The sequence below is a fragment of the Artemia sp. Qi Xiang Cuo genome, chromosome 6 (genome assembly GCF_049724085.1).
Source record: "Artemia sp. Qi Xiang Cuo chromosome 6, ASM4972408v1, whole genome shotgun sequence".
Classification (NCBI taxonomy): Eukaryota; Metazoa; Arthropoda; class Branchiopoda; order Anostraca; family Artemiidae; genus Artemia; species Artemia sp. Qi Xiang Cuo.
The window spans coordinates 52,856,543-52,882,050 of record NC_142799.1 but is presented as its reverse complement, the minus strand read 5'-3'; the positions used below and the strand labels follow the sequence as shown (position 1 = coordinate 52,882,050).

At 34.7% G+C, this 25,508-nt stretch overlaps 2 protein-coding genes across 2 annotated transcripts in view; one reads left to right on the top strand and one right to left on the bottom strand.

Annotated features, from left to right (window-relative positions):
- The window catches only part of LOC148951370 (uncharacterized), a 53,642-nt gene extending 38,280 nt beyond the window's left edge, over window positions 1-15,362 (top strand). The window contains exons 4-5 of the mRNA XM_089090268.1: window positions 5,193-5,345; window positions 15,160-15,362. Coding sequence (XP_088946394.1) covers window positions 5,193-5,345; window positions 15,160-15,234 — 228 coding nt within the window. The 3' untranslated portion in view covers window positions 15,235-15,362. The remainder of the gene's footprint in view (window positions 1-5,192; window positions 5,346-15,159) is intronic.
- Window positions 15,363-19,945: 4,583 nt separating this feature from the next.
- On the bottom strand, window positions 19,946-21,286 carry LOC148951369 (polyamine deacetylase HDAC10-like). Its single transcript, XM_089090267.1, has one exon. The coding sequence runs from the start codon at window positions 21,284-21,286 to the stop codon at window positions 20,021-20,023; it is 1,266 nt and encodes a 421-aa protein (XP_088946393.1). The 3' UTR covers window positions 19,946-20,020.
- Window positions 21,287-25,508: the final 4,222 nt, after the last annotated feature.

The following is a 25,508-nucleotide window of genomic DNA, read 5'->3' as shown; positions in this document are numbered from 1 at the left end:
GAGTTTCACCCGTGAGGCATTCTTAACCATCGCAATACCTTTACGCAAATACCTTTCCGCAAAAAATTCGCAATTCTCTTAAACTAAAGAAGTAATTACCCTTTTCAAAAACATTACTCGTTCTATTAATGAAACCCATGAAACGAATAGCCAAGTTTAAAAAAAACAAACCTACTAATCAACTTACAGATGAATGACCACGGGTTTAACCAAAAAAAAAAAACTTGTATATCATGAACTAGAAATCTAGGTCAGAAAAACTTGTCCTTAATAGGACCGGTATTAAATGACCCTGGTAACCCAATTACTTGAAAACTTACACACATATCCATGCCTCAGGCGTAGGTTTGCGTGTATATTTTCAAGTAATTGGGCGCTTACTACTTTCATATACCAGAAAGGGCTATAAGTTGTGGAATTTGCCCATACTTTTTACACGTAGTATTAATAACATTGAGTATAATTACACTCAGTAACATTAGTACAAGTACATTAAGTACTAAGTAACAATTTAGAGTGAAGAGCGAGGTGTTTAAGAGGAGGCAATACCCTTCATATACCAGCAAGGCCTATGAATCATGAAATTTGCCCGTGTTGTTTGCCCGTAGTATTTTCGTGTCGCCATTTACTTTCGTGGTTTGATGAAGGTAGCTGCAAATTGTAAATTAAGTAATTGTATATTGTATAATTTATGTTAATTTATTTTACTTTTACATATATTTTTTAGTTTTATATAGTCATTTTAGTATATTTCTGTAAAATATACATTTCTATAAAATGAGTATATTTTGTTTTAATTATTCATGTGCGGTGACTTACTTAGACTTAGGACTTCCCACTCTGGTTGGCGCATAAGGCGGCAACGATGCCTCTCCACTATGCCCTCTCCAGCATCTTCGGCCAAAGTTCATCAAGGGTTGTTCTTGAGAGCGCTGCGCATTTTTCTTGGCGTCGTCCAAGTGCAACCTTCTGTCGTCCGTGCCGTCGAACTCCTGGAGGAGTCCAACACCAAACATCATGAGGCAGACGTTTGCTGCCCATTCTAACCATGTGTCCCCAATATCCCCACCGACTGCTTATGACTTTATCAATAAAGAGTGGTTGTTTAGTTTTCTCTCTAATGAATGAGTTGGTTATTTTGTCCATCCAGTTGATTCCGAGATTCCTCAAAGACAATTATTTTTAAAACTTTGGATTCTTTCCTCTGGCTGTCTTGTCAGCGCCCAGCTTTCAGAACCATATATTAGTAATGACAGGAAATTATTATTGAAGAGCCTCCGTTTCAGCTTCAAAGAGAAAGTGACAACGTTTCCCAAACGTTTCTTAACTTATCAAAGACGGTTCCTGCGCACGCGATACGTATGGCAACTTCATGCTTGGGGCTTCCATCGGTGCTCACTAGACTCCCAAGATATCTAAACATGTCTAACTCTTTAATTTACTTTGCTTTAACTGTCAGTGGCTCAGCTGATAGTTTATTCACATTAATGCGCACGATTTTCGTCTTTTGCGTGCTTATTGTCAAACCTATTCGTTCACCCTTTTCGAGAGCTCATTTATGTTGTACTGAAGCTCCTCTCTTAAGTGAGAAAGGAGCGTTATATCGTCTGCGAAGTCTGCATCAAATAAAGTGCGATTTTCATTTAACTGGATGCCACCTATGAAGTTACACGTCCGCAGGATAAAATCAATGAGCATTGTAAACATTCCTGGGGACAGAATGCACCCCTGTCGAACGCCTGAGTTGACTTTAAACCACTCAGTCAATTCCCTATCATCAGATCAAACAGAACACATTTCTTCATCATATAACGCCATTATAATTCTGAGAATTTTATCAGGGAAGCCATAGTAGTGCAATATTTTCCACAGTGAATCTCTATGGACTGAGTCGAAACCCTTCAAGAAATTGAAGTAAGCCATAATGATTTCAGTCCGCCATTCATTTGGTTCTTCAATAAGTATTATAAGACTAAAGATCAAGTCAGCACATGACCTACTTGGTCGGAAGCCATGCTGTTCATCTTTGAGTATGGCGTAAACTTTTGTTTGGATGCGATTTAAAAGTACTTGGGAGAGGACTTTGCTTCTTGCAGATTGTAGGATGATACCTCGCCAATTGTTGCAATCAGCAGTTCTACCCTTCTTAAACAGTTTCAATATAACCCTTTCTTCCAATCTGTGGGGATATCCTCAGAGTCCCATATCTGCATTAACACTTGGTGTAGCGGCTCACCTAGAACACCGGCACCGTATTTTAATAGTTCCGGGTGCATACCATCGATGTCAGCTGCTTTCCCATTCTTTAGTTTACGTAGTACTGTCTTTACTTCATGTAAACTAATTGGCTCCGTACTTATGTCTAATTGGAAAAGGGGTCGACCAGGGGTCTGGAGGATCTGCAGGATGGGCAACGTTTAATATTTAGTGGAAACACTCTTTTCATCTGTTATTAATTTCTTCTTTGCGCGTTAGTAGTACTCCTGATTTACTCTCAATCGCAATAGCAGGCTTTTTGAAATCTCCTGTGATCTCTTTTGTTATGTGATAAACTGCAGTGTTATCACCTTTACTAGCAGCAACTTCGGTTTCGGCAGCTTTGGCGTCGAGGAAGAAACGTCTATCTGCTCTAGTTGATCTTTTTACAGGCTTGTGGGCTTCTTTGTACTTATTCCTTAGATCATCCTTATATTCAGAGGTGGCACTGAGGTCGCAGGAGTCTAGTTGAATTTTAACCTCTTTCCTCACTGACATGAGATTCCAAAAAGAATCACTTATCCACTGTTCTCTTTTCTTTTTGGCAAAACCAAGAGTCTTTTCAGCTAGACTTTGCACATTTTCCACGATCTGGGTCCATATTTATCCAACAGATGTTGTTCTCTCCTTGCAAACAAGGCTAGAAAACTTAATAGAGAGGGATAGACAATAATTTTGTCGAATGTCTGTCCCTTAGCTTCTGCACATCAAATGTTCTAAGAGTTCTTTTGTACTTCACAATAGTCTTTAGCCTCAGCTTGAAACGGGCGATCACTAGTTGGTGATCAGAGAACGAATCAGCACCACGAAAGAAACGCAAGTCCTCCAAACATCGCCTGTATCGCTTCCTGATCAAGAGATGGTCAATTTAGTTTCTTATCACTCTATCAGGGGAAGTCCTAGTATACTTGTGGATTCCCCGGTGGTGAAACCATGAGTCACCAACAATTAGGCCACGGCCAGCATACATATCTATCAATCGCACACCATTATCATTTATGACACCCAAACCTTGTTCAGTCACTTCAGGTGCATAACTATAGATATTACCAACTTTGGCATTAAAATTACCACATATAACTGAAATATCGTGTTCAGGTACTGAATTGACTAGATTGTTAAGTTCATAATAGAAAACTCTTTCTTGGAATTTTCAGAATTTATGGAAGCTGACCCATGGCCCTCTATGCCCCCTCCTCAAAACAAATTATTAACGGTATATTGTATTTTAAAACGTATGGGAGCTTACCCCTGCCCTTCCATGGCCCGTGAATTATAGTAGTAACCCCATAGCCCTTATCACATTGTTTTTTGTTTTGTTTTTTGTATGTAACATAAGCTGAAAATACTCTAACATACGCTGAAAATAAAACCAAATATTCTCATTTTCGGATTGTTTCAGCTTTTAAATGTCAGGTTGCTGATTTCGGTTTATTTTTCTTGAAGTCAAAAATGCATTACATTCAATATTTGGTCCATTTTTGGTTACTACTATAGTTCTAATTCATATACCGAAAACTTCTTTTTTTTGTTAAGTGGTTTGCAATATTTTATTTTTTCTTAGCTGAATTTAGCTATTATTTTTGAACAGGTATTTTTCAACAAGTATTTGGAACAAATATAACTGCCTTAAGTTTTTGCTTTCCAAAAATTGAATGATTTCTAGCATTGTCTGAGAGATTTTCAAGTTACGCCTTTTGACACCCAATATTATCTTACACAACCTAACGAGAAAACACTTCTAATCTTTCTACAATGCAAATAATATTTAAAATTAAAAGCATAACAGTAAACTTAAGAAATATCTTGAAACTGTTTTATTTGTATAATTAAGATAAAAGCAACAGATGATACTTAGATATAAGCCGTTTCGAAACACATTTAGGTGTTCAAGTGAGAACGAGGTAATTTTACCATTAAATATTGTGCTTACCATATAATCTTCTTTCTTTGATCTACTTTCTTCAAGTTTCACATAATATTTATTTTGTGTTTTTGCCAAAACTGAACCTTGAAAAAGAAAATCAAGTTATTTTGAGAGAACACGTATACGTATATAAGATAGAACTGCATTTATTTGAGACTCTTTAAGTGTTGATTGCAAGTGCGACCAAATTGTGTGCCACTGCCTAGGCGACACTGGGAGTCATGTGATGAAGATGGCTCGGGAGATGGGTGTGCTTTCCCCTTTGTGGGGAGTATGGGTATGGACTGGAACATTTTCTGATAAATTTTCAAAGTCTGGAGAATTTAAGGAATAGTTTTTTTTAGGGGAAGTACTACCGCTCCCAGGTATTTTGGAGACTTCTATAGGGACCTATTTATTGCGGTAGAAAGTTTTATTCAGAAGGGTGTTGAGGCACGGAAGACCATAATTTAAATGTGTTGATATACAATGTGCAGATATATATATATATATATATATATATATATATATATATATATATATATATATATATATATATATATATATATATATATATATATATATATATAAATATATATATATATATATATATATAGTGATTAAAACATTGAGTCCTGCCAAAATCAAATCTCTATTAAAAAAAAATCTGTATGAAAAACAAATATGTAACAAGTTTGTATATGAAACAAATATGTCTGTTTCGAAAGGATGTTTGTGAATGTTGGTCTTTAATTAAAATGAATTTCTCTCTCTCTCTCTTTTTCTTTCTTTCTCTCTCTCTCTCTCTCTCTTGCTCCTGTCTCTCTTTCTCTCTCTCTCTCTTTCTTAAAAAAAATTAATAATTAAACAAAAACAGTGCTACTTAAAGACACGTGTTCAGTGAAACAAAGAAAATGTTCGGCCATATGCCCCCTCTTTCCCAAGGTTTTTACAGTTTCTTCTCAATTTCTAAGTAATGTCCTTGCTGTTTGTGTTTTTAGATTTTAGATAGTATTTTCGTACTTTCTAGGCCTCGGAGTATTTAAATGATTCTGCTTGTGGTTCGGAGAGATATGACCGAATTCGATTGCTTGAAAAAAAATTGGAGGATCTTGGTCTAAGCGTCGAGAACACAATACAAATTCTTAACCTTTTACCCAGCAATTCAGCTCAAATTGGATTGGTAAGCCATTACTTTTCTTTGATGTGTCCTTTAATTGTATACTTTTTTCCAAATTAAATTGCTTTGTCATACTTCTTAACTTGAAAAAAAATGAAAATAATTAATGTTCATGTAAAAGAACGAATTTTATGCCATTGAATTTCTGATTGCTTCTAGCTTTGCAGCGGCAGTGATTAGACTGATGTGATTTAGTGTCTTAGTACCCTAGCGGATTCTGCTACTACCGCTAAAAATTCATTTTTGACAGCCCAGCAACTGTACAACCTGACGTAACCCTCTTAAACTGTCTTCCATCGTGACCCTAGGCAGTAGGGTCAGACCACATTTTTATACAGTTTTTTGTTTTATATACAGTCGTCCAAACGGGGTTGTGGAATTTTCTTAAAACACTTCCGCTGCCAAACACCTAGCATATCTTCCTCTGCTTTTCGAAGCGTTCCAGAGCTATTCTTGACAACTGTCACTATGGGAGCTTCCAGTATCCTACTCTTAGATCTAAGATTTATCTTCTTTTTTTTCCAAACTTTTTCAGCCGTAAAAAGACAAACTTTTTTGTGCTCTTTTCTGTGTGCGCCTGTACGTCTTGTGTGTCTATCTCCATTTTCGAGCATCTGAGTTGCTACTGCCTTTATGGAGCGGAACAACTTTAGCTTGCCTTGAAGCAAATGGAAAGGTCTCCGTCTCTTGTAACAAGTTGATGATGTAAAGCATTCATATGTGAATGTATTCATCATTGCAGTCCTAAAAGTTCTCAGATTCACGTTATCTATCCCTTCCAATTTCGATCGTAGGCTTTCCACTATTTTGACAACTTCATCATCTGTGCATTTTTTTCAACTGGTAGGCCTACTCCAGATTTCACCATGTGAGTAAAAAAAAATCCTGACTAAACATTTCCCCCCTCAAGGTTTACATTCTCAATCTCGTGAGACGATTTAATGATGAAAGTGACTAAAATTATTCGCAATATCTCACTTATAGAACTTCCTGTAAATTCAGTGCAAGGTGACCAGCTACATTTCTGATTTTCCGTAAACTCACTAATAATTTGCCATACCGTTTTGGTATATCCATTGTGGTCTGAAAATTTTTCTTCAAAATAAGTCTTATTTATCTCTTCTATTGCTATTCAATTTAATCCTAGCTGTCATAAACTCGGCGAAATCATGTATACGCGCAATCTATTAAAATCGTGTTAGAAAACGAAACGTCTGTTCAGCCCTTCAGGCTCCAAACCTTTCGCAGCAGTAATCTCCTACCTTGACAACGATTCTACGTGATACCTTATCTCTTATGATAACAAATTCAGCAGGGGCGAATCTCCAGCATTTTTATTGGGGGGGGGGGGCAAGAAAGGTCCATATCCGGATAGTCAAAGGGCATTGGATGTATTATAGTTTTTTTTCACATTATTGGAGGGGCAACTGCCCCCCCTTGCCATCCCCAAACGACGCCCCTGAAATTCAGTGGAACCTAGGTGCAACTAAAAAACTAGATTTTTATTACGTACAAGAAGGGACCTAAGATCGTCCCCAAAAATCAAAATCTTAAACTTCATTATTATACAGGAAGGAAAAAAAGATTTTTATGCGTATAACGAGGAAAATTTGAAAAATTGCAGTGAAAAAGTTTTAGCTAAAGGTAGAGACAGTTTTTTCTCTCCGAGTAATGGTTGGTCTCCTTGACACGCAGCAGAGTTAATTAGAGCCTGCAAATGATAACAGTGGATAAAGCTCTTAGTAGCTTTATAAGTAGCTTAGTAGCTTAGTAACTTTCAGGTTCTTTTTAGAACAGTATGAAGTGCCATTTTGATTTAGGCTTGATGAAGTTTTCCCAGAGAAATAGACCATAAAATGGTTAGCCAAGCTATACCTATTAAAAATTTGAAGAGTTGAGGGGGCTGGAAAGACGCGGGAAGATAATAAATAAATAATTTTCAAATTCTTTACTTCAAATTCTCTTTACTTGTTGAATATAGTGCTTTTCTTGCTTTTTTGAGGAATTGGGAATTTAAAGTTGTTGTAACAAACGATGTGAAAAATTCATAAATATTAACAATGTTTGATTTGGCAGATTAATGACTGTTTAATCGAGCATATTAATAAATTTATTTTATAATACATTTAAATGTGTTCTAATACCAGAGATATGGGTATGGGAACATTTATACATTCCTGAAAAAGGCTTATGCCAGCTGTGCCTCTCACTCAGACTATCTGTCTTGGCTTTTTCTCCAATTAGCCATGGATTGATGGCAACTTGATTTTAATCTAAAAAGCAACGTTGCCATCAATCTATGGCTAATTGGAGAAAAAGCCAAGATAGACTGAGTGAGAGGCACAGCTGGCATAAGCCTTTTTCAGGAATGTATATAAAAACGATGTCATTTTCACTTTTTGATATAAAACTATTTATCTGTGCTTTCTTCTATTTTTTGGGAAAACAAAAATATAAATGAAACCTTTTGGGTAAATATAAACATATAACCTGTTTCTGTTCCGTTTTTCGTAAAAACAATAGCAGAAATAAAAAAAAATAATTGAAAAAATAAACTGCTCCTTTTTTTAGCAAGCAGAAATATGCTGGCAAAAGAGTAACAGTGCTGATGCCTATTCATCACCAATAGAAAAACCCTGAAATTTACTTTTTTTCCATCTCCTTTAAAAAGTTAAACTTAATATGCTTGTGAAGTGTGCATGCGATAACGTTGAAAACTATTGTTTAACTAAAAGAGAGAATGCACAATGGTGTGAATTTACCTTTGTATTAGTAATAATTTGTTCTAACGGTCAGTAGCACATGAGAGTCAATAATATAACCGAGTTTTTTTTTTATTATGGCCCAATTGCTTTCAAAATCTATGTATGTTTTGGTCAAACCACAAAAAGTGGCTGCTGTTTTTGAAATTAAAAATAGTCATCAATATTGAATTGAAATCTTCCCTTTTCCATTCTCCTCTTTTTTACGCTTTTTTTCTTAACAAAAAGAAAATTCTCTTGGAAACCGTTAATGGAAGTGTATAATAACTTTTTATCCACCAAACAATTGCCTCAAAAAGTATATCTACAATACCATTCAAAAAAAAAAAAAAAAAAAAAAAAAATACCTCCTCCTTAAAATTTTTGAATCGTGTAGAATATTATTGAAAAGTATCTTTGTTCATTTTCAGTGTATATTTTTAAGGGGAGAGCTATGATTTCAAAAAGCAGAAACTATGGAAAATAAAATAGTGACAAAACAGGTGGTAAATGAGCCTCTCAGAAACAAACTTGACTAATTCAGATTTCACATGTTTAGAGTTTTAGTGCTAAAGTACTTAGATCTTATTATATGTACGTTCAATAGATATTCCCTGAAAATGAGGATTAATGATAAAAAATGAATAGAACATATTTTGATTGTAGAGTTAAATTATTTTTGAAGAAAGCTTGACCAAGAAATAATCAGAAATTAAATAAAAAAAAATAAGCTTTTCGACTGAAAGCAAAGAACCGATTTGAAACCTATTTGAACAAATTATTCTTTATATGAAGCGGACTGTCTCCTCCTTAGCTCCTTACTCTTTATTTTGAAGTTCGACTTTTGTCCAAATTTTTAAAGAAAATCTGCAATTGGAAGAAAAAAAAAGAGTTTTGAAAACACTAAAAAAGTTTTCTCAATGAGCAAGGTGTTATTTGATTTACTTAAGGGGCCAGGGGCCAGTCCCCCTTATATACTGAGTAATTTCAATTTGTTTTAAGTTTTAAACTTGCTCCTTACTTTAGTTGAAGAACCTTTTCTATTTGTTTCATTACATTACATGAAACTGTAAAGTCTTATGAATACAATACTTTTAATGCAGAAAAAACGATCAATATTCCAATGATCTCTGTTTGGATTTTGATGGGAAATCAAACAGTTCGTAGTTAGGAACTGTAAGGAGCGACCCGGACCAATACTAAGTGAAACTCTAAAAACGGAATTTTGATACAAATGATATATCAAAAGGATTGGCCTATTACGCTCATTCCAAATATATAAGTTTCATCATGTTTAATACTACCCATCAAAAGTTAGGAGCCTGAGAAAATTTGTCTGATTTTTGAAAAAAGGGGAAAGGGCCCTCTAGAAGTCATAGAATTTTAATGAAAATCACAGCATAAGATTCAGCGTATCAAAGAACCCTATTGTAGAGGTTTCGAGCGCATATATGCAAAGGTGTGGAATTTGGTTATTTTTGCCAGAAGAAAGATCACGGATGCGTGTTTATTCATTTTTTTTTTTGGAGGGGTGATCGTATCGACCCAGTGGGCCTAGAACGTCGGGAGAGGGCTTATTGTAACGGAAATGGAAAGTTCTAGTGCTCTTTTTAAGTGACCAAAAAATTACAGGGCAACTAGGCCCCATCCCATGCCACTTTTTCCCAAAATTGTTCAATCAAAATTTTAAGATAGCTATTTTGTTCAGCATAGTTGAAAGGCCGAAAACTATGTTTTTAAGAATAACATGACCTCCTATACCCCCTGGGGAAAGGTTCTTAAGTTATAGAATTTGCCCATTGTTCACGTGTAGTATTTATTATTGGGAAGTATTCATACATTTTGCGTTTGGGAAGGGAGGATGGAATTTTTGCTGGGAGGATTTTGCACTGAGAGAATTTTCCACGAAGAGGGATGTTTTCAGAGGGCGAACTTTTCAAGGGAAATTTCATACCGAGTTCATTTGCCAAAATCCCGGTGGGAAATTACTTTATATGTCTTGCTTTCTTTTTACCGATTCAATTTTACGCGTGGAGATGTTAAATTGCCCGGGGTAAATTTTCTTCAGGATTGAAATATCCAGAGGAAATTTCTGTCGGGAGGGGGATTTTTCTTTGGAGGTGGAGCCAGATATCCTGGCGTTATTTAAAAAAAACAATCGGAAATTAAATTAAAAAAAAAAATTTCAACTGAAAGTAAGGAACGACGTTAAAACTTAAAACGAACAGAAATTTAAACGCCAAAACACCTAAGGTAAATTTTGTCCCAATTTTTTAAAAACGACTCCTGAAAGACAAGGGTCATTTAATTAGAACAATAAGTAACTTTTTTTAAACACTGTTTGAAAAACTGTAGCGTGAAGAGCAAGGTGCTGAGGAGGGGGCAACCCCCCTCCTTTACGTAATAATTTCTGTTCGTTTTAAGTTTCGATGTTGCTCCTTACTTTCAGTTGAAAAAACTTGTTTTTTTATTTAATGAAGCTTAGAGACAAACATTTTTCTAAAGGCAATGGAAAAAACATGTCAATTAAACTAAAAGTGAATAAAAATGGGAAAAATAAGTAATTACAAAAAATACTCAAAACAATAGCCTACATACAAAAACTAAGATATAAACTCCTAGTATTCAGTTCTGTTAAGTAATGCCGGACCGTTGGACGGATATTTTTTAACAATATTGACAGTTTTGAACTTGGTTATCATACACCAAAATATTTAGTGCATTTAGACTCAGTGTTTATAAAAGTAATGCATTATAAAAGTAGTTTGTTAAAAGTAAAAAATTAAAACTAAGATTAAGTAAATCAAATAAAAAATTTCAATTCAATATTTTTAATTTAATTTTGAATGCAAAAAAAAACAATATATTTGACACCTTTATACTTCATAACTGTAAAAAATTAAATCTTTTTCAAAGTGACAACTAGATATATACAATCACTCCTGGGAAAAAAAGTAAATGATAATAAAACACAAAAAACATATCTGTTCAGGGGGAAAATACAGAAATTCCCAGCATTCCGTCCAAGGGAAACATTTCTGATTATAATGGCTTCATATATCAGCTCATGGGTACTCTTTCAGTACAAGCAAAAGTTGGCGGCATATTTTTACCGAAATCGCCCCTTATTAAGATGTTTTCCTTGTGTTTTCTATAATTATACGAACTTTCTTGTGTGCTAATGACTGCACCAATTACAAATAAACAAATGCATATTTAGGATCACCATAAAAAGCTGGTTCTTTGATTTAATGTTATTAGCAGTTAGGCCCTTATACTTTCGTTTTTAACAAGGATCGTTATTTACTTACCATCCATTACTACGAAGAATTTGATTTTATTTTTTTTTTGTTACTCCAACCAAATCGTATTACAAAAAATGTTTGTGGAAAACTGGAAAGAGGTCATTCAGTCACAAATTAGAACTTACATTTTCCTTATTAAGGATCAAAATCTCTTGGCAGGCAGCTAACAATGGGGCAACACAAATTTTTTCAATGGGCTTCCCCTATTCTGCTCTTGTTTCCCTGGTTTCCTTATAATAAATTCATTGTCCCAAATTTCCAAGGGGACATGCCCCCCCCCTGCCGGTGCCCATGGCTTGGAAGCATGAGTATAGTGTAGGCCATCTCTATCGCCTAGGCCTATGGTACAGACCGGTCTTCCGCTCATCCTTTATTGGCGGTGAAATCCAGAGGTTTCCATGGGTTGCAACAACATGATCACTTACGAATGTATCATATGATTATTACTTGAAAATAATTAGAATATTCTCTAAGAAATATGTCAAGATAAGATGATCTGCCATGGGCTGTATAAGTGTCAAAACTATGTTATTAAACTATTTATAGGACTAGTTTATGTTTAGAATTAACTGTCAGCCAGGGTTGCCACCCGGTGAGAAACAAAAATCACTAGATTCTTTAAAAAAATCACTAAATCAGCACATAAATCACTAGATTATTGACCAGAGATCACTAGAATTATAATACTCTTTATCATTGTAATTAATAATTGTTTTGTTTCTTTGCCATGTTCTATACAGGAACACCTACAGGAAGGGAGTAAAACTACCCCTTAGATGTGGAAAAATACCTTTAGAGCGATGTTCTTTTTTTTACCAAGCGAAAATTACCCTTGAAATTTCGAGAAATGCCTTTTTGCATTTTTATGCACAGAATGGAACAAAATCCTTGCTTCCTCCCTGTTCCCGAATTGGTACCCTTGGCTTATACCCCGATCACTGAAAATTGGTTATCGGTGATCTAATCAAAGTATTTGCTTTTTCTTTTTATTTTTCCTTGTTGGTTCAAAACCCCAGTTTTTTCCCAAAAATATAGAAACTGTTTTCTTTTTAATCTAGTTGAGCTGGTATAATTACTGGGACACCAGCAATAATTTTTAAAACGGCCCTTTTATGATTGCATGGAAAAAATGTGTCCGGCTTCACAAATTTCGATAGGCATCTGTTTTATTGCTTCTTAAAGAAAAGAGGAACTTTTTAATTATACGGAACACACCCAAGAAGAAAATTTATGTTAATCCTAATGAAATATGCCAAAACATGATGAAAATATAATACTTCAGTTTATATAATACAAAATTCAACACTTTTGCAGATAGGGGCTTGAAACCTCTACAGTAGGGTTCTCTGATACGCCAAATTTAATGGTTTGATTTCAATTAAAATTCTTTGACTTTTATGGGGTGCTTCTTCCCTCTTTCAAAAATCCGACAAATTTTCAAAGTTTCTTAGCCTTTAGGGGCAAAACTAAACTTAATGAATCTTATATATTTGGAATCGACTTAATAAGCCGATGATATATCGACCTTGTAGCTCTATTCTTACAGTTCGTTACCACAAACTGTTTGATATGGTAGCACATAAATCCAAAAACTTCAAGAATAGGACATCATCTGCATTTGTCAGGTGTTTCAATTACAAATAAGAGAATTTGGAGAATTATTGGAGTTTTGATTAGATATTAGAAGTAGAAATTACAATCATTAGACCATCCCCAGAGTAGATACCTCCCCCCTTCCCTTATTCCCAAGGGACTTCAGTCATCAAACTGCAATCGATTTAATGTATCTAGTTGTATTATAATTTCTATTATAAAAAGCATTCCTACTATAAAAAGTCCGATTTTCTTTGTCAATCATTTCTTTTTTCAACCTTCTTATTTTTCAATTACTTCATCTCTATTCTGTTTGCAGAGATAGAAGGTTTATTCATATACATCATTCACTTCACTTTCAAAGGTTTTAGCAGAAGAAAATCTAATTTAGAACTGATAGATTACAGAGAAAAAAAATATGAAGACAAAAACTTGAATTGAGCAAATGTTGTAAAATAGGAAGTATTGAACATTTTTGAAATTTTGTTATTAACTAGTTCGCCTATTATCTTGATGATAACGCTCTGGGGTCATATCGGATATGGACATATGGTGGGAAATCGAAAGTTTCAAAGGCGGTATATTTGCATAAATACTAATCTCGAACTTATTAGGAACTGTAGTGAATCACTTTTTTTTGTGTGTGTGTTAGTTAGCTTCTTGTATGATTTATTCGATTGAATCATGAATCTTCACGCTATATCGTGAAAAATCACTAGATTTAGTGAAAAATCACTAGTTGTAGAACGGAAATCACTATAAATCACTAGCTAGAAAAAAATCACGGTACTCCTATGTTAAACTTACTCTTTTAAAACCAGTCCCGAAAACCCGAGGCATCCACTATAGAGTAGGCAATGATAAAACCCGTTTTTGACGTGTTAACTGCTATAGAGTAGGCAATGATAGCATGGTTTTCATTGCGTATTTGATATTAAACTGTGGCTTTTTGGGGTTTGGGGGGGGGGAAGCTACTTAGGTTAGGTTAGGTTACGTATTAATATATTCTAAGCTATACCCTCACCCCCATAATATGTAAATATATAACCCAAATTTGTTTCTAAACTATTATATATTCATCCTATTTTATTTCATTAGCATTAACCAAACTAGCAATATATAAAAGAGTCCGTTTAACATAGGAGTACCAAAATCACTAGGCATCATAAAAAATCACTAGAAATAGTGATAAATCACTAGGAGGGGGCAACCCTGCTGTCCGCACTGTGGCGATGTATGCTTTAATGAAGAAGTAAATGTAGAACATGAACAGTCAGCTGACTCTTCCAATTACATGTGTTTAAAAGCCGTTTTGTCTTTTTGCACAAATGCATAGTATTCCTAAGTAGTATCGTATTCGATTGATTTGTCTTATGTTTTACGCATTACAGTTTTCAATCAACCTGTTGTCAGTTTTATAATCATAGTTGTCAATAAACCTGTTTTTTATCATAATCTAGGTTCAATTAAAATCTGTCAGTAGGAACCTTTGTGTATTATGCACATATTTAGAAGTGGAATAAAATTACCGACAGTAGTTATAGTAGAAATTACAAGCGCCGCAGATGCTGCAACATCTTTTACAATAATAATCATATTCTGCTTGCCAAGAGCCTGTGTTGGTGATAATTACCATAAACAAATTTCGTAAATATGGACAAAAATAATGTCCAAGACAGTGCGATAATGTCTAAAAGCCTGGTCAGCTTAACCGCCAAGCAACTATAAGGAAGTCACCTGATAGCCTATATCTTTTTAGTCTAATGAAAGAAAGGCAAAATGTAATTTGGTACTTATTTCTGATAGCCACCGCACTCTGGTTCTTGGTCTGACAGAACCGGTTTCTTTCTGTATTTCAGTATTTAGTCGGTGATGATCAGCTTAGCGTGAAAGAGTGTATATACACTACAATGTAAGTATATTTTAATCAAATATTTTAGTTGGTATTTTGGTTAGGTTAGGTTAGAAACTATTTAATATAATGCTTTCTGGGGGCCTAATTTTCAGAATTCTCTGTCGTTCTCTGTTGTAGTTTCCATAATTTTGTTACCAAAGTATTCTATTTTCATCATACATATGCATCTCCCTTCTTTTTATTTTTGTTTACCTCGATCACAAACATAAACTACTAAGTAACGAAATTATCAACAATATTGTAATAAAATGTTGTCTTTACAGATTGTGGGCATTGATGAAGAACAAGAAGGTCTAGCGGAAGAAATACTAGAATTGGTCCGTTTATATAGAAATTAGTCATTTATGAACAATCAGTTGCAGCCAAAATCAAACCAAAAAATGGTTTTTTGACGGGCTTATATCATTTTGTATTTGTCTTGATATATAAATTTTGTGTGAATTGATTAAAATGAAGTATAATAATGCTTATTTCGTACATTTCTGTAGTCCACATTTTTAAAGTGTTCTATGTGAAGGCTTTTTTGGATTGATGTTTTCTAGAAATGAAAAAAACAAACATAATATAATTTATTTATTATGAAGTTTTAAACAAAACCCACGCACTGCTTTCTTAGCAGACTGGTGTGATTCTCCTGCTGCTTTTGAAGAAATCCTCTTGCACACAAGGAGGTGGTGGAGCACCTTTAAAAACATGTGGTCTCAAAGTGCTCCTATCTCTTTGATTTTTTGTTTGTATTTTTTTCGTTTTCTTGTTTTTTTTTGTGAGATCAGTTTTTTAGTGTAGAGCGATATTGGATATCGATATATCGCACAAAATATCGATATCGAGTTTCAAAATGTAAATATCAGTATCGAAAACGATATTATTTCGGCTTTTTCTTGTATCTACCGCTGAATGTCCAACAGAAGACAAAGAATAATGAATTCAGCCAATTGACTCATATATATATATATATATATATATATATATATATATATATATATATATATATATATATATATATATATATATATATATATATATACTGATACGCAGCATGAACAGCTGTATCCACAAGTTGACATAGTCAGTTCTCAAACTACGTTTAGTGAGGGTGGACTCTAAAATTTTGCTGAGAACTTCTGAAAGGCTTGGCTAGAAAAAATACCTTCTAGGCTTATAGGTCTTCTTCAGGTCACACTCGTCACGACTGCCACATACTTCAATCCGCGTTTCAAGAAATTGTATATTACCCCTAACGATCTTCTCCAAATTGAGAGTAAAATAGCAAGAGACATGGATTTGGCCTTACTGGATTCTGTATCAACAGATGCAAGTGCCGTGACAGTCCCTGTGATTCAGCCGCTACAGAATGAAACCAGTTTGTGGGGATCACATAAAGAAGTTCCAATAGTCAATGCAAGGCAAGCTTCGTCAGCAGCTGCATCTGTCACGGCTCTTCAGGTTTTGTGTAGGGAGTCTTTAGTTCCAAAAAAAACTGATCCGCTCAAGTCGTGGAAGTCTTGTAATACGGGTCTCAGAAATACCTGTACGAAGTTGTCATGAAATTAATGTTCATGCACGCCATCAATATTCTGTCTGGGAGCCGATTCCAAGTCTGATCAATTAATTAAATAGTTCACGGTAACAAACTGTAGTTAAGGAGCAACTCGGCCAAATAGCAACCGATACTCTAAAACATGGAATTTTGATAACAATAGATACATCAAATGAATTGGCTTTTTATACCAACTCCAGATATATAAAGTTCATAAAGTTTCATGTACCCATCAAAAGCTGTGAGCCTGAGAAAATTTGTAGGATTTTCGAGAATGGCCGGAAACGCCCATAAAAAGCCAAAGGATCTTAATAGTAAATCGCACCTTCAAATTAGGTATATCAGAGAACCTTAATGTAAGGGTTTCTAGCTTCCATCTGCAAAAATAATTTTTGAATTTTTGCCTGAAGAAAGATCACGGATACGTGTTTATGTGTTCTGTTCCGTAGGCTATAATTCGCCTGTATATATTTTTTATATTTTGTATATATTTTTCCCTATCTATTTTCTTGCCATTAAGTAACCTTAACCCCAAAAGTTTTTAAGGAAGTTTTATTTTCTGCGTTAGCCCTCAGCATTATCGCCAGTTCAAATCTTTGATGACGGGAATGTAATGACAATGACGGGATTTCATATTTGTATTGATACAATTGAAACTGAATCCATTCATATGAAAAAAAAAATTAAATTAGGTCAAATAAATGAAAGCCGAATGAAAGATTTGTTCTGAAAGCCATGTGATAAACTGATTCTATTGAATGCATTTCCTTCTTTCGTTTCATGTTTTTGCTTTTCGTTTGAAAGGGTGATTCTGTCAATTTTTGATTTGTTTACTATTTTGTTCCCGTACTAAAACAGAAATCCTCGTGATCTTTTCCTTTTCTGTGTGTATGTGTTTTTTTTTTTTGTAAGTGTTGCCCTCGAGTCTCTTTCACCAAGATATCCACTAGAAAAATAATTCTCTCTTGGGTTCATAGTACATAATCGACCATTAAGTCGATTAAGACGCATAGGATTTTGACATAGACCCTTTAGAATATCGTTGTTGTTTTCAACTTTACATGTTCTTCGAGATATCCTGTTAGGCTGTTAAAAATAATCTCAAAGGTATGAAGAGCCCTTTCCCTCTAAAAAGACCTAAAAGGTCTTTAAAAATTTCTTTGGTAAAAATTCCTTTTTTAAAATAAAAAAAAAGCAACAAAATGCTTAAAGGATTTTGTTAAAATTCTACGTCTCTGAATGTTACTGTAAAAAGGACTTGACAAGGTTATGAACGGACTAAAACCTGCGACCTGAGAGTAAAGTTATCGTATTCTTTAAGATACCAACGTTATGGAGATCTGCTATTTTTTCATATTTTTTTTCTGCTTTTTCGAGTGGTTTATGTTGGGACTCTTTGACTCAATTGCTTAGCAATAGAAAACTTTGTTTTAGCCTAGTGAACACGTCGGCACTTTTCTTAGAGCAAATTTTACTATCCTGCTTATTTGTTTCATCACACTGATTGCCAAAGGAAAAATTAAGCAGATTCAAGTTTATTAGATGGTGTATGAAGCGTTCAGAAAATATTATTCAAATTCAGTGATTGTGTTTATCTCGGAATAAGATTTCAAGCAGCATCACTCTCAGGTCACGAACTCTTGCACTAAATTTGGATTTGTTGGATGTGGGTTATATTATTGTCAGTAGTAGTCGGTGCCGTAATGCAAAAGTTCGCTACTTATTTTATTTGAAACTGTTTAATATTGATTAAGCTTAAGATTGAGAAGCTGGTTAAAACACGAAAGGATTGTGTAGGCCACTTTTAACAAAATAATATAGTTTAAGTGACCAGTTTTGAACACATGCCTCTATTTCCTGGAACCAATCTTCTTCTTTTTCAATACTAACTTATTTAGTAGCGCTGCCTGGCTTATTTCAGTACTTATGAACGATGTCAATTCTGGAATTCCGTAGCACTTATTTAATATTGATAACTAATTTGTTGCGGAGAATTAACGGAGAAAAACTCTTGCTGATTGGCCCTTCTTGTGCTCCTTTGAAACTTGGCAGTAAGTCTTTAGCATCCAGAAGAAGAAAAAAAAATTCCATAATAACTGATTACTCTCTTCGAGTACGTTCCCAGTGCGACCAAAAGTTAGTAACATTTAATAAGAATTAAGTCTTTCGTCCCAGGTGAGAGTGAATTTGGGTAACTAGCATCTTCAGTGTATCAAATTCTGCACTGTCATCATCAAATAAAAAAAAATAGATGCAAATGATGAAAGAGACCAATTTCAAACACATACCTCTAACTTTAGTAGCAGTGCCTAGGTTGTTGCTTGGAAACAATGTCAATTCTAGAATACAGTAGGAATTGTTTAACCTCTCTAACCTCTTTTTAGTATCGAGAAGAAGCAATCAAAGAGCTATTTTCTTAAAAAAAGAGATTTGAATTTATAGAAAATTTGTTAATATCCGATCAGCTCATTGATAAGTTGTTGATATTATGTTGATTTCAATCTGAAAAATCTATTAAGATATCTCGAAGCCAATCTCTTACGCTGTTATTCTCCCATTTTTAAGTATACTATGATTCCATTGAATTCTATTGTGTAGTTTTTTTTTAATCTTTATTTGTTGTTTAAGGACAAAAAAAAATTGTGTTTCTGTTTATTGAAACGTAACTTTGTCAAAAGGGGTCAGGTAAAATAGCTGAAAATTATTTAAATTGGAATTCTCAAGCACTTGGTTTGCAGGAGCGATTGCACCATGTGAAGTAATTTAGTGCAGGGTTTTGTTTTTTGTTGCTCTTTTTTTGTGAAAAGAGAAAATTCACGTGCGTAATGCTCATTTTATAAGGTCTTTTCAGGTCGAAACATCGTGTTTTATTCCCCTTAAGTAACGATACTGGTCTGCTCAAAATGAACGCTAGCGAGGATTTACTTCCTTATGTGGGAACATATTATTCTAAAAAGTCGTTCTAATAATCTATGGAGAACGTGGAAACTGGCTACTAAGATGAAGATTGATGGGTAGATTAATGGCTAACTGTTAAAATCGTTTCCATATCAGGTTTTGATGGTTTGCCTGCAAAACACTGAGTCGCTTCAAAAATATTTTGATATAGTAATTGTGCATGTGCAACCGGTTGTAAGTATTTTTATAAGTAATTCATCATAAACTTTGTTTTGACATGCTTATCCAGAAGATCTTAGGCCAAGAATATTTACCAAAAGCTTTGGCCCGTGATCGGTTGACACTTGAAAATAAGCTTCGAGTGGAAATAACCTCAAGAAGGCCACTCCTAAAATCCTCCAATATTTCCTTCATATTGAAAATTTTTGTTCCCAAGATTAATGGAATGTACTTGTTGTTGATGATGCTATGACTATTTTTAAAAATAAAATAAAAGTTTCAGAATACCGAATTCAGTTTTGTATTATGATTAATATCTATTTTGTTTAAGATTGGTATGCTTTTGATGACTCAAAATACATATTTAATGATAAATGGAAAGATTCTCTAAATGAGTTTTATTCAAAAAATGATATTTTATTTCCCAATGTAGCATTTACCTCTGTTAGTTTTGTTAGTCTGCAGACTCATTCGTATGTATAGCTATAGCATAATTTATAATATAGTCTGAGTTCTTCTGTGACTTCTTCCAGCAACTTAATAGTTGTTTCACTTACTGGTGGCCAATAATCATCTCTAGTTGAAAACGGAGGTCCATCTTGAGAGTACTTGGCAACATTTAACTCAATTTCTTTAATTTCTGTCAGACACTTTAATGGAGACACGTCGAACTTCCAATTATCTTTGAGCAACATCTTTATCCTCTTTAAAACATCCTTTAATGTTTGCAAAACATTTTGTTTTTGATCTGGTAACGGTGGAAGCGGGAAATTCAACAGGGTATTAATTGAAGCTAATACACAGTGACTAAGAGCTTTGAGACAGTATCCACCTTCCAGAATCAAAGCTACTTTATTGTCACTCATTTTCATTAATTTTTGGCATAAGAACGCAAAACATTGAGGTGTAACCTGCATCTGTCCTTTGGGATCACCTAATGCAGAGTCAAAACCAGCTGATACTATAACGAGCTCGGGTTTGTACTGCTTTGCTATTGGCTCGAGTATTTCTTCAAATATATGAATATAGTCAAGATCTCCACAGCCTACACTGTTTAATGGAATATTGATGTTAAATCCAGTACCTTCTCCCTTACCAATATAGTCGTAATTAGACTCTCTCAGATGTGGCCAAAATTTTGCATTTTCGTATCTGTGAATTGAAAAATATAGAACCCTTGGGTCTTCATAAAATGCTCTTTGTGTTCCTTGTCCGTGGTGTATATCCCAGTCTACAATTAATATGCGAGTAAGTCCGTAATTGTCTAAAGCGACTTTTGCTGCTATTGCTGCATTGTTCAAAAAGCTGTAGCCACAGAATGCGCTGTGAGTAGCGTGGTGACCCGGTGGTCGTACCAATGCAATTCCATTTTTTATTTCTTCTTGGATTATTGCCTTGACCAATGTGACTGAACAGCCAGCAGCCAGCTTTGCTGCTCGGGAAGTATGAGCATTAAAATACACCGAATCATAATGAGAAGAAAATTCTTCTAAGTTGTCTACTCCATCCTGTGTATTTTCTAGTAGTTGCAAATGACTTGGCGAATGTACTTTTAGGATTTCTTCGTTAGTAGCTTCTCGAGATGGTAAAACATGGCATTTTTTCAGAGTGTTACATTCTTCCAATAAATCTAGGCAGGACTTGAACCTTCCTGGACGCTCTGGGTGTGTAGTATCCCATTTGCATTCGTGTTTCATCATGTCTTCGTGGTAAACAATACCAGTTTTATTCATTCTAGAAAAAACAATGCGCATTGAAATATGAGTGTAACGAGACTCTAAAAAAAATACTACTTGACATAAGAAGCGAATTTCGTTCTATTAGAGCTTGTGATAGACTCTTGAAGTAAATACTATCTTATCTCGTTTTATTCATATTTATTTCTTATCTTGTTTTTTAAGGTTATTTTCTTACCCCACGGCCTTCGTATTTACTTCAGGTTCAGATTTTGTCATTTTTGGGATATCCCTATTATTGATGTTTCTCTTCTTTTTTTTCTCCTTCTTCTTTTAGCTCTTCAGCTTCAAAATTGCTGTCAGATTCTATTGAATTCCTAATTAATTACGTGCTCTTATTCGCAACCAATACCTGATATTATCCCTGCCCTAATCAATGCTTGCGAAATAGGCTAACCGTGATGCGACTCACTATCAGTCTTGAAATCTTTTGCAACAGTTTCGGAGCTTGCAAAATCGAGCCGAGGAGTGTCCCCTCAGAAAATTACCTCGCGGAAAATTTCCCATCACGGATAATTCCCCCCAATTTCCCCCTATGTCGAGGGATAATTTAAAGCAGAAATTTTGAAAGGGTAACTACTTCTCGGGAATCTATGACGTTGGTAGACTCCAGGCTGAGAATTTGAGAGAAAGTTTCCAGGAACAGTTGAATACGGAACTGAAGAGTTTAAAATTTGACAATGTACAAGATGGATGTAACAATTTTAGGAAAATAATTAGTGAAATTGCTGATAGTGTCTTAGGAAAGAAAGTTAGAAACGCAGCTACAAATATTAGCGTAAATACTTTTTGTTTAATAGAGACGAGAAGTTACTTGCACAAGAATTATTTGAGGGATAGATCATAAGAAATTAAGAGGAGTGTAAAGAAATTGGAGAAAGTATCAAAATATGAACTAAGGAGGAGTAAAGTTGAGACCATGGATACAATTACCGAGGATCTGGAAGATAAATCTAGACGGCATAATAGTAAAATAGTGTACTGGAATATTAATAAATTGAGAGAAAGTAGTCAATCTGGAATTTTCCCAGTTAAAGATAGGAACAAGGCCACAATTAGTTATAAGGAAAGAGATAAAGAGAGATGGGGAGAACATGGGGAGAACAGGAGAAGATATAGAGAAAAATGAAAAAGTTTTTGACACCTTGGATGTGAAGGAAGATTTATTTTGTGACGGAGAATTAGTGACAGCACTAAAAGAATTAAAAAATTATAAGACCCCAGGTGCTGATAGTGTGGTAAATGAGTATCTTAAATGTGGTGGCGGTTGAGGTTAGAAATAAGTTTACGGAATTATTAATGTGATTTTCGAAAAATGGGAGGAAGTACATTGCGATTTTAGGAAAACCCTAATTAAACCCCTGTATAAGAGCGGTGATAAAAATGAATATGGTAATTATAGAGGCATTAGCCTGGTCTCTGTAGGTAGAAAATTAATTAGTATAATGATACTTTTTATACTTAGAGATATGCGGTTTTAGGAAGGGTAGATGGTGTGTCGAAGAAATTTTCACTCAGGCTTATAATTGAGAAGTGCCTGAGTCATCAAGTACCTTTAGTCCTCAGTTTTATTGGGTATAAGGAAGCGTTCGATTTAGTTGATAGAGCAGCTTTAGCAAAGGTCTAATCCTTGTATGGTATTAAATAAAAAAACAAGTTTTTTTTAACTGAAAGTAAGAAGCGACATTAAAACTTGAAACGAAATAAAATTATATCGTATATGAAAGGGGCTGTCCCATTCTCAATACCCGGCTCCTCACGCTAAGGTTTGCCTCTTTGTCACAACTCTACTTTTTAAAGTAATAAAAAACTTTAGCGTAAAGAGTCAAAAGTCATTGAAGGGCAACAAGCCACCACCTACACTGTTTTTCCCCAGACGTATCTGATCAAACTTAAAAATCAAGAAAATACTTTTATTGTCACATGTTTTCCCCTCATTTTCAGCCTCTTCTTCAAGAGATTGGGTTGTTATTGTCAAAAGTCATGCGCAAAAGAGGTTACATACTCCTCTTAACTGATATTGGTGAAGACTTTTAGCTTACCTTAATTTTTTGTTTTATTTAATTATTTTGTTTTATTTTACGTTTAAGAGTTGAGAAGAAACTTGTATTTTAGTGATAGAGGAAAACAAGGTTAACCAGTCATCAAACACTCTATTCAAATACAACTATCTCTCGTGGCAGAGCCTTGACATCAGGTAAACCAAATCAGTGGTCAAGGCTGTATCCAGGGCTTTTGTTCGTGAGAGGGGACTGGGGGGGGGGGGGGAATTAAAAACGCATCAAAAATTTGTCTGTATGCGTTTTCGTTACGTTTTTAGGGATGGGACAAAAATAACAGTGGGGACAAGGGTCAAACCCTTGGCCATCCTGGCAGAGGCGTCGTTTGGAAGGGGAAAGGGGGGGCAGTTGCCCGTCCAGTAATGTGGAGAAAAAATTATAATATTGCCCCTGCTCCTTGAATATCCGAAAGTAGACTCCTCTTGCCCCCCCCCCATGAAAATGTTGTAGATTCACCCCTGCCTCCTGGATATGGCCTTGTCAGTGGACCTAATTTTAAGCATGTTTAATACTGTATTTTAGGCATTTTAAAGTAATTTAACACAGTAAACTCGAAGAAGATTACATTACTTATCTAGGGACATGAGACTTTGGGTCTAACCCAGGGTGTATTCTACTTGATATACATTGTGTTCACAAGAAAATCCTATGATGCCTTTCAATTAAGGTCTAAGTTTCTTTGGATCCAACTTCAAATTTTCTTTCTTTTTACATTCAGTTATCACTTTTGAAATGTAAACCTCTTATCTCTTAATGAGGTTAGAAAAATTGACTTCTTAATGAGCAAAGGAAAATTAAAAGAGTTGCACGTATCTGAAGGAACGACAAAAAAAAATCTAGATATATCTTACTGATTCTTTAGGAGCAAGTATTTTTTATGGAATCGACACGCCTAATATTAGTCCAAAAATGTACAAAACATACCGAATTTTGCATGAATGCAACAGTAGACGTATTGTCAAGACTGTACTATTGCACCACTTTCGGCAGCATTGACTAATAGCTGAGACCTGAAATCAAGCAAGTCAGCTTTCCAAGAATTGCTAGAGAAAATAGACCAAAAAATTTCTTCAAGGGTTCAATTCAATGTAACATTGGAACAGGACATCAACAAAATACTATTGTTATATAAATCATTTCCTTAAACAAAATATTTGTTTAAATTACTGAAACAAGTCAAATAAGTTTTTATGACAATTTTAAGTAGTAACGTCATTCATACAATTTATTTCATAAAATATTTTTTCAATATATATCTTCAAAAGAGATTAAAAACGTTTCTAACATTTTCTCTCGGAATCTGATTATAGAAACCAGGGAGCAACTTTGAACTGCCAAGCTCAATCGGAGATAATCTTTCTGTATTACATCACAAAAGGCCTTCCGCCATGGAGGGGTCTTGGAGGGTGATATCCCCCTCCTCGGAAAAAATAAGATATTTAAAATGTTTCAAAAGAGGAGCATGAAAAGTACTCACAGTCAAATCCTCATAGAAGTCAAACTCGTGGTATTACTCCCTCCCACCCCGAGAAAATTTATCGGAAGCACTCTTGGTATCAAAATTTAAGTGACGAAATATTGGAGGGGGTACAATTCTTACAATCAGTAACAATGCAATGCACGAGAGTGATATTGCAGTGGTTAGGATAGGAAGCGGGGTTAGTAGTTGTGGTGATGTAGAATCAGGAATTGAGCAGGGTTGTGCTTCATCCATCTGTATATGAACTGTTCTAAGGAGCTACGAGAGAATACGGCATTAAGTTGGAACGCAAGAGTATCCTAGTCTTGAAGAATGGGCATGATTTTAATAGGCTTGGCACAATTATTATTAAATTGCAATTGCAATCAATACAAGTATAGTCCTTCTTTTGAATTCTATGGGGCCCCCGTACCAAACAGGTTTTTCTGATAGGTAAAGATTTCTACAGGTCATTACACCTTTCAAAGAGACGGGTTTTCTATTGTGACATCGATTTTTTGGAAGTCAAACTCATGGATACATGTTTTTTTTTTTTTTTTTTAAACTGGTATTTTTTCAATGAAGTCCATAGCACTTTGCAGAAACCCGTGAATGTAGGACTGAAAGTCCAATTACTAATCAAATTAGTGTGACCGCCATTTTTGATCTGGTTAAGTGGGTATAATCTGGTTTGGTTTGT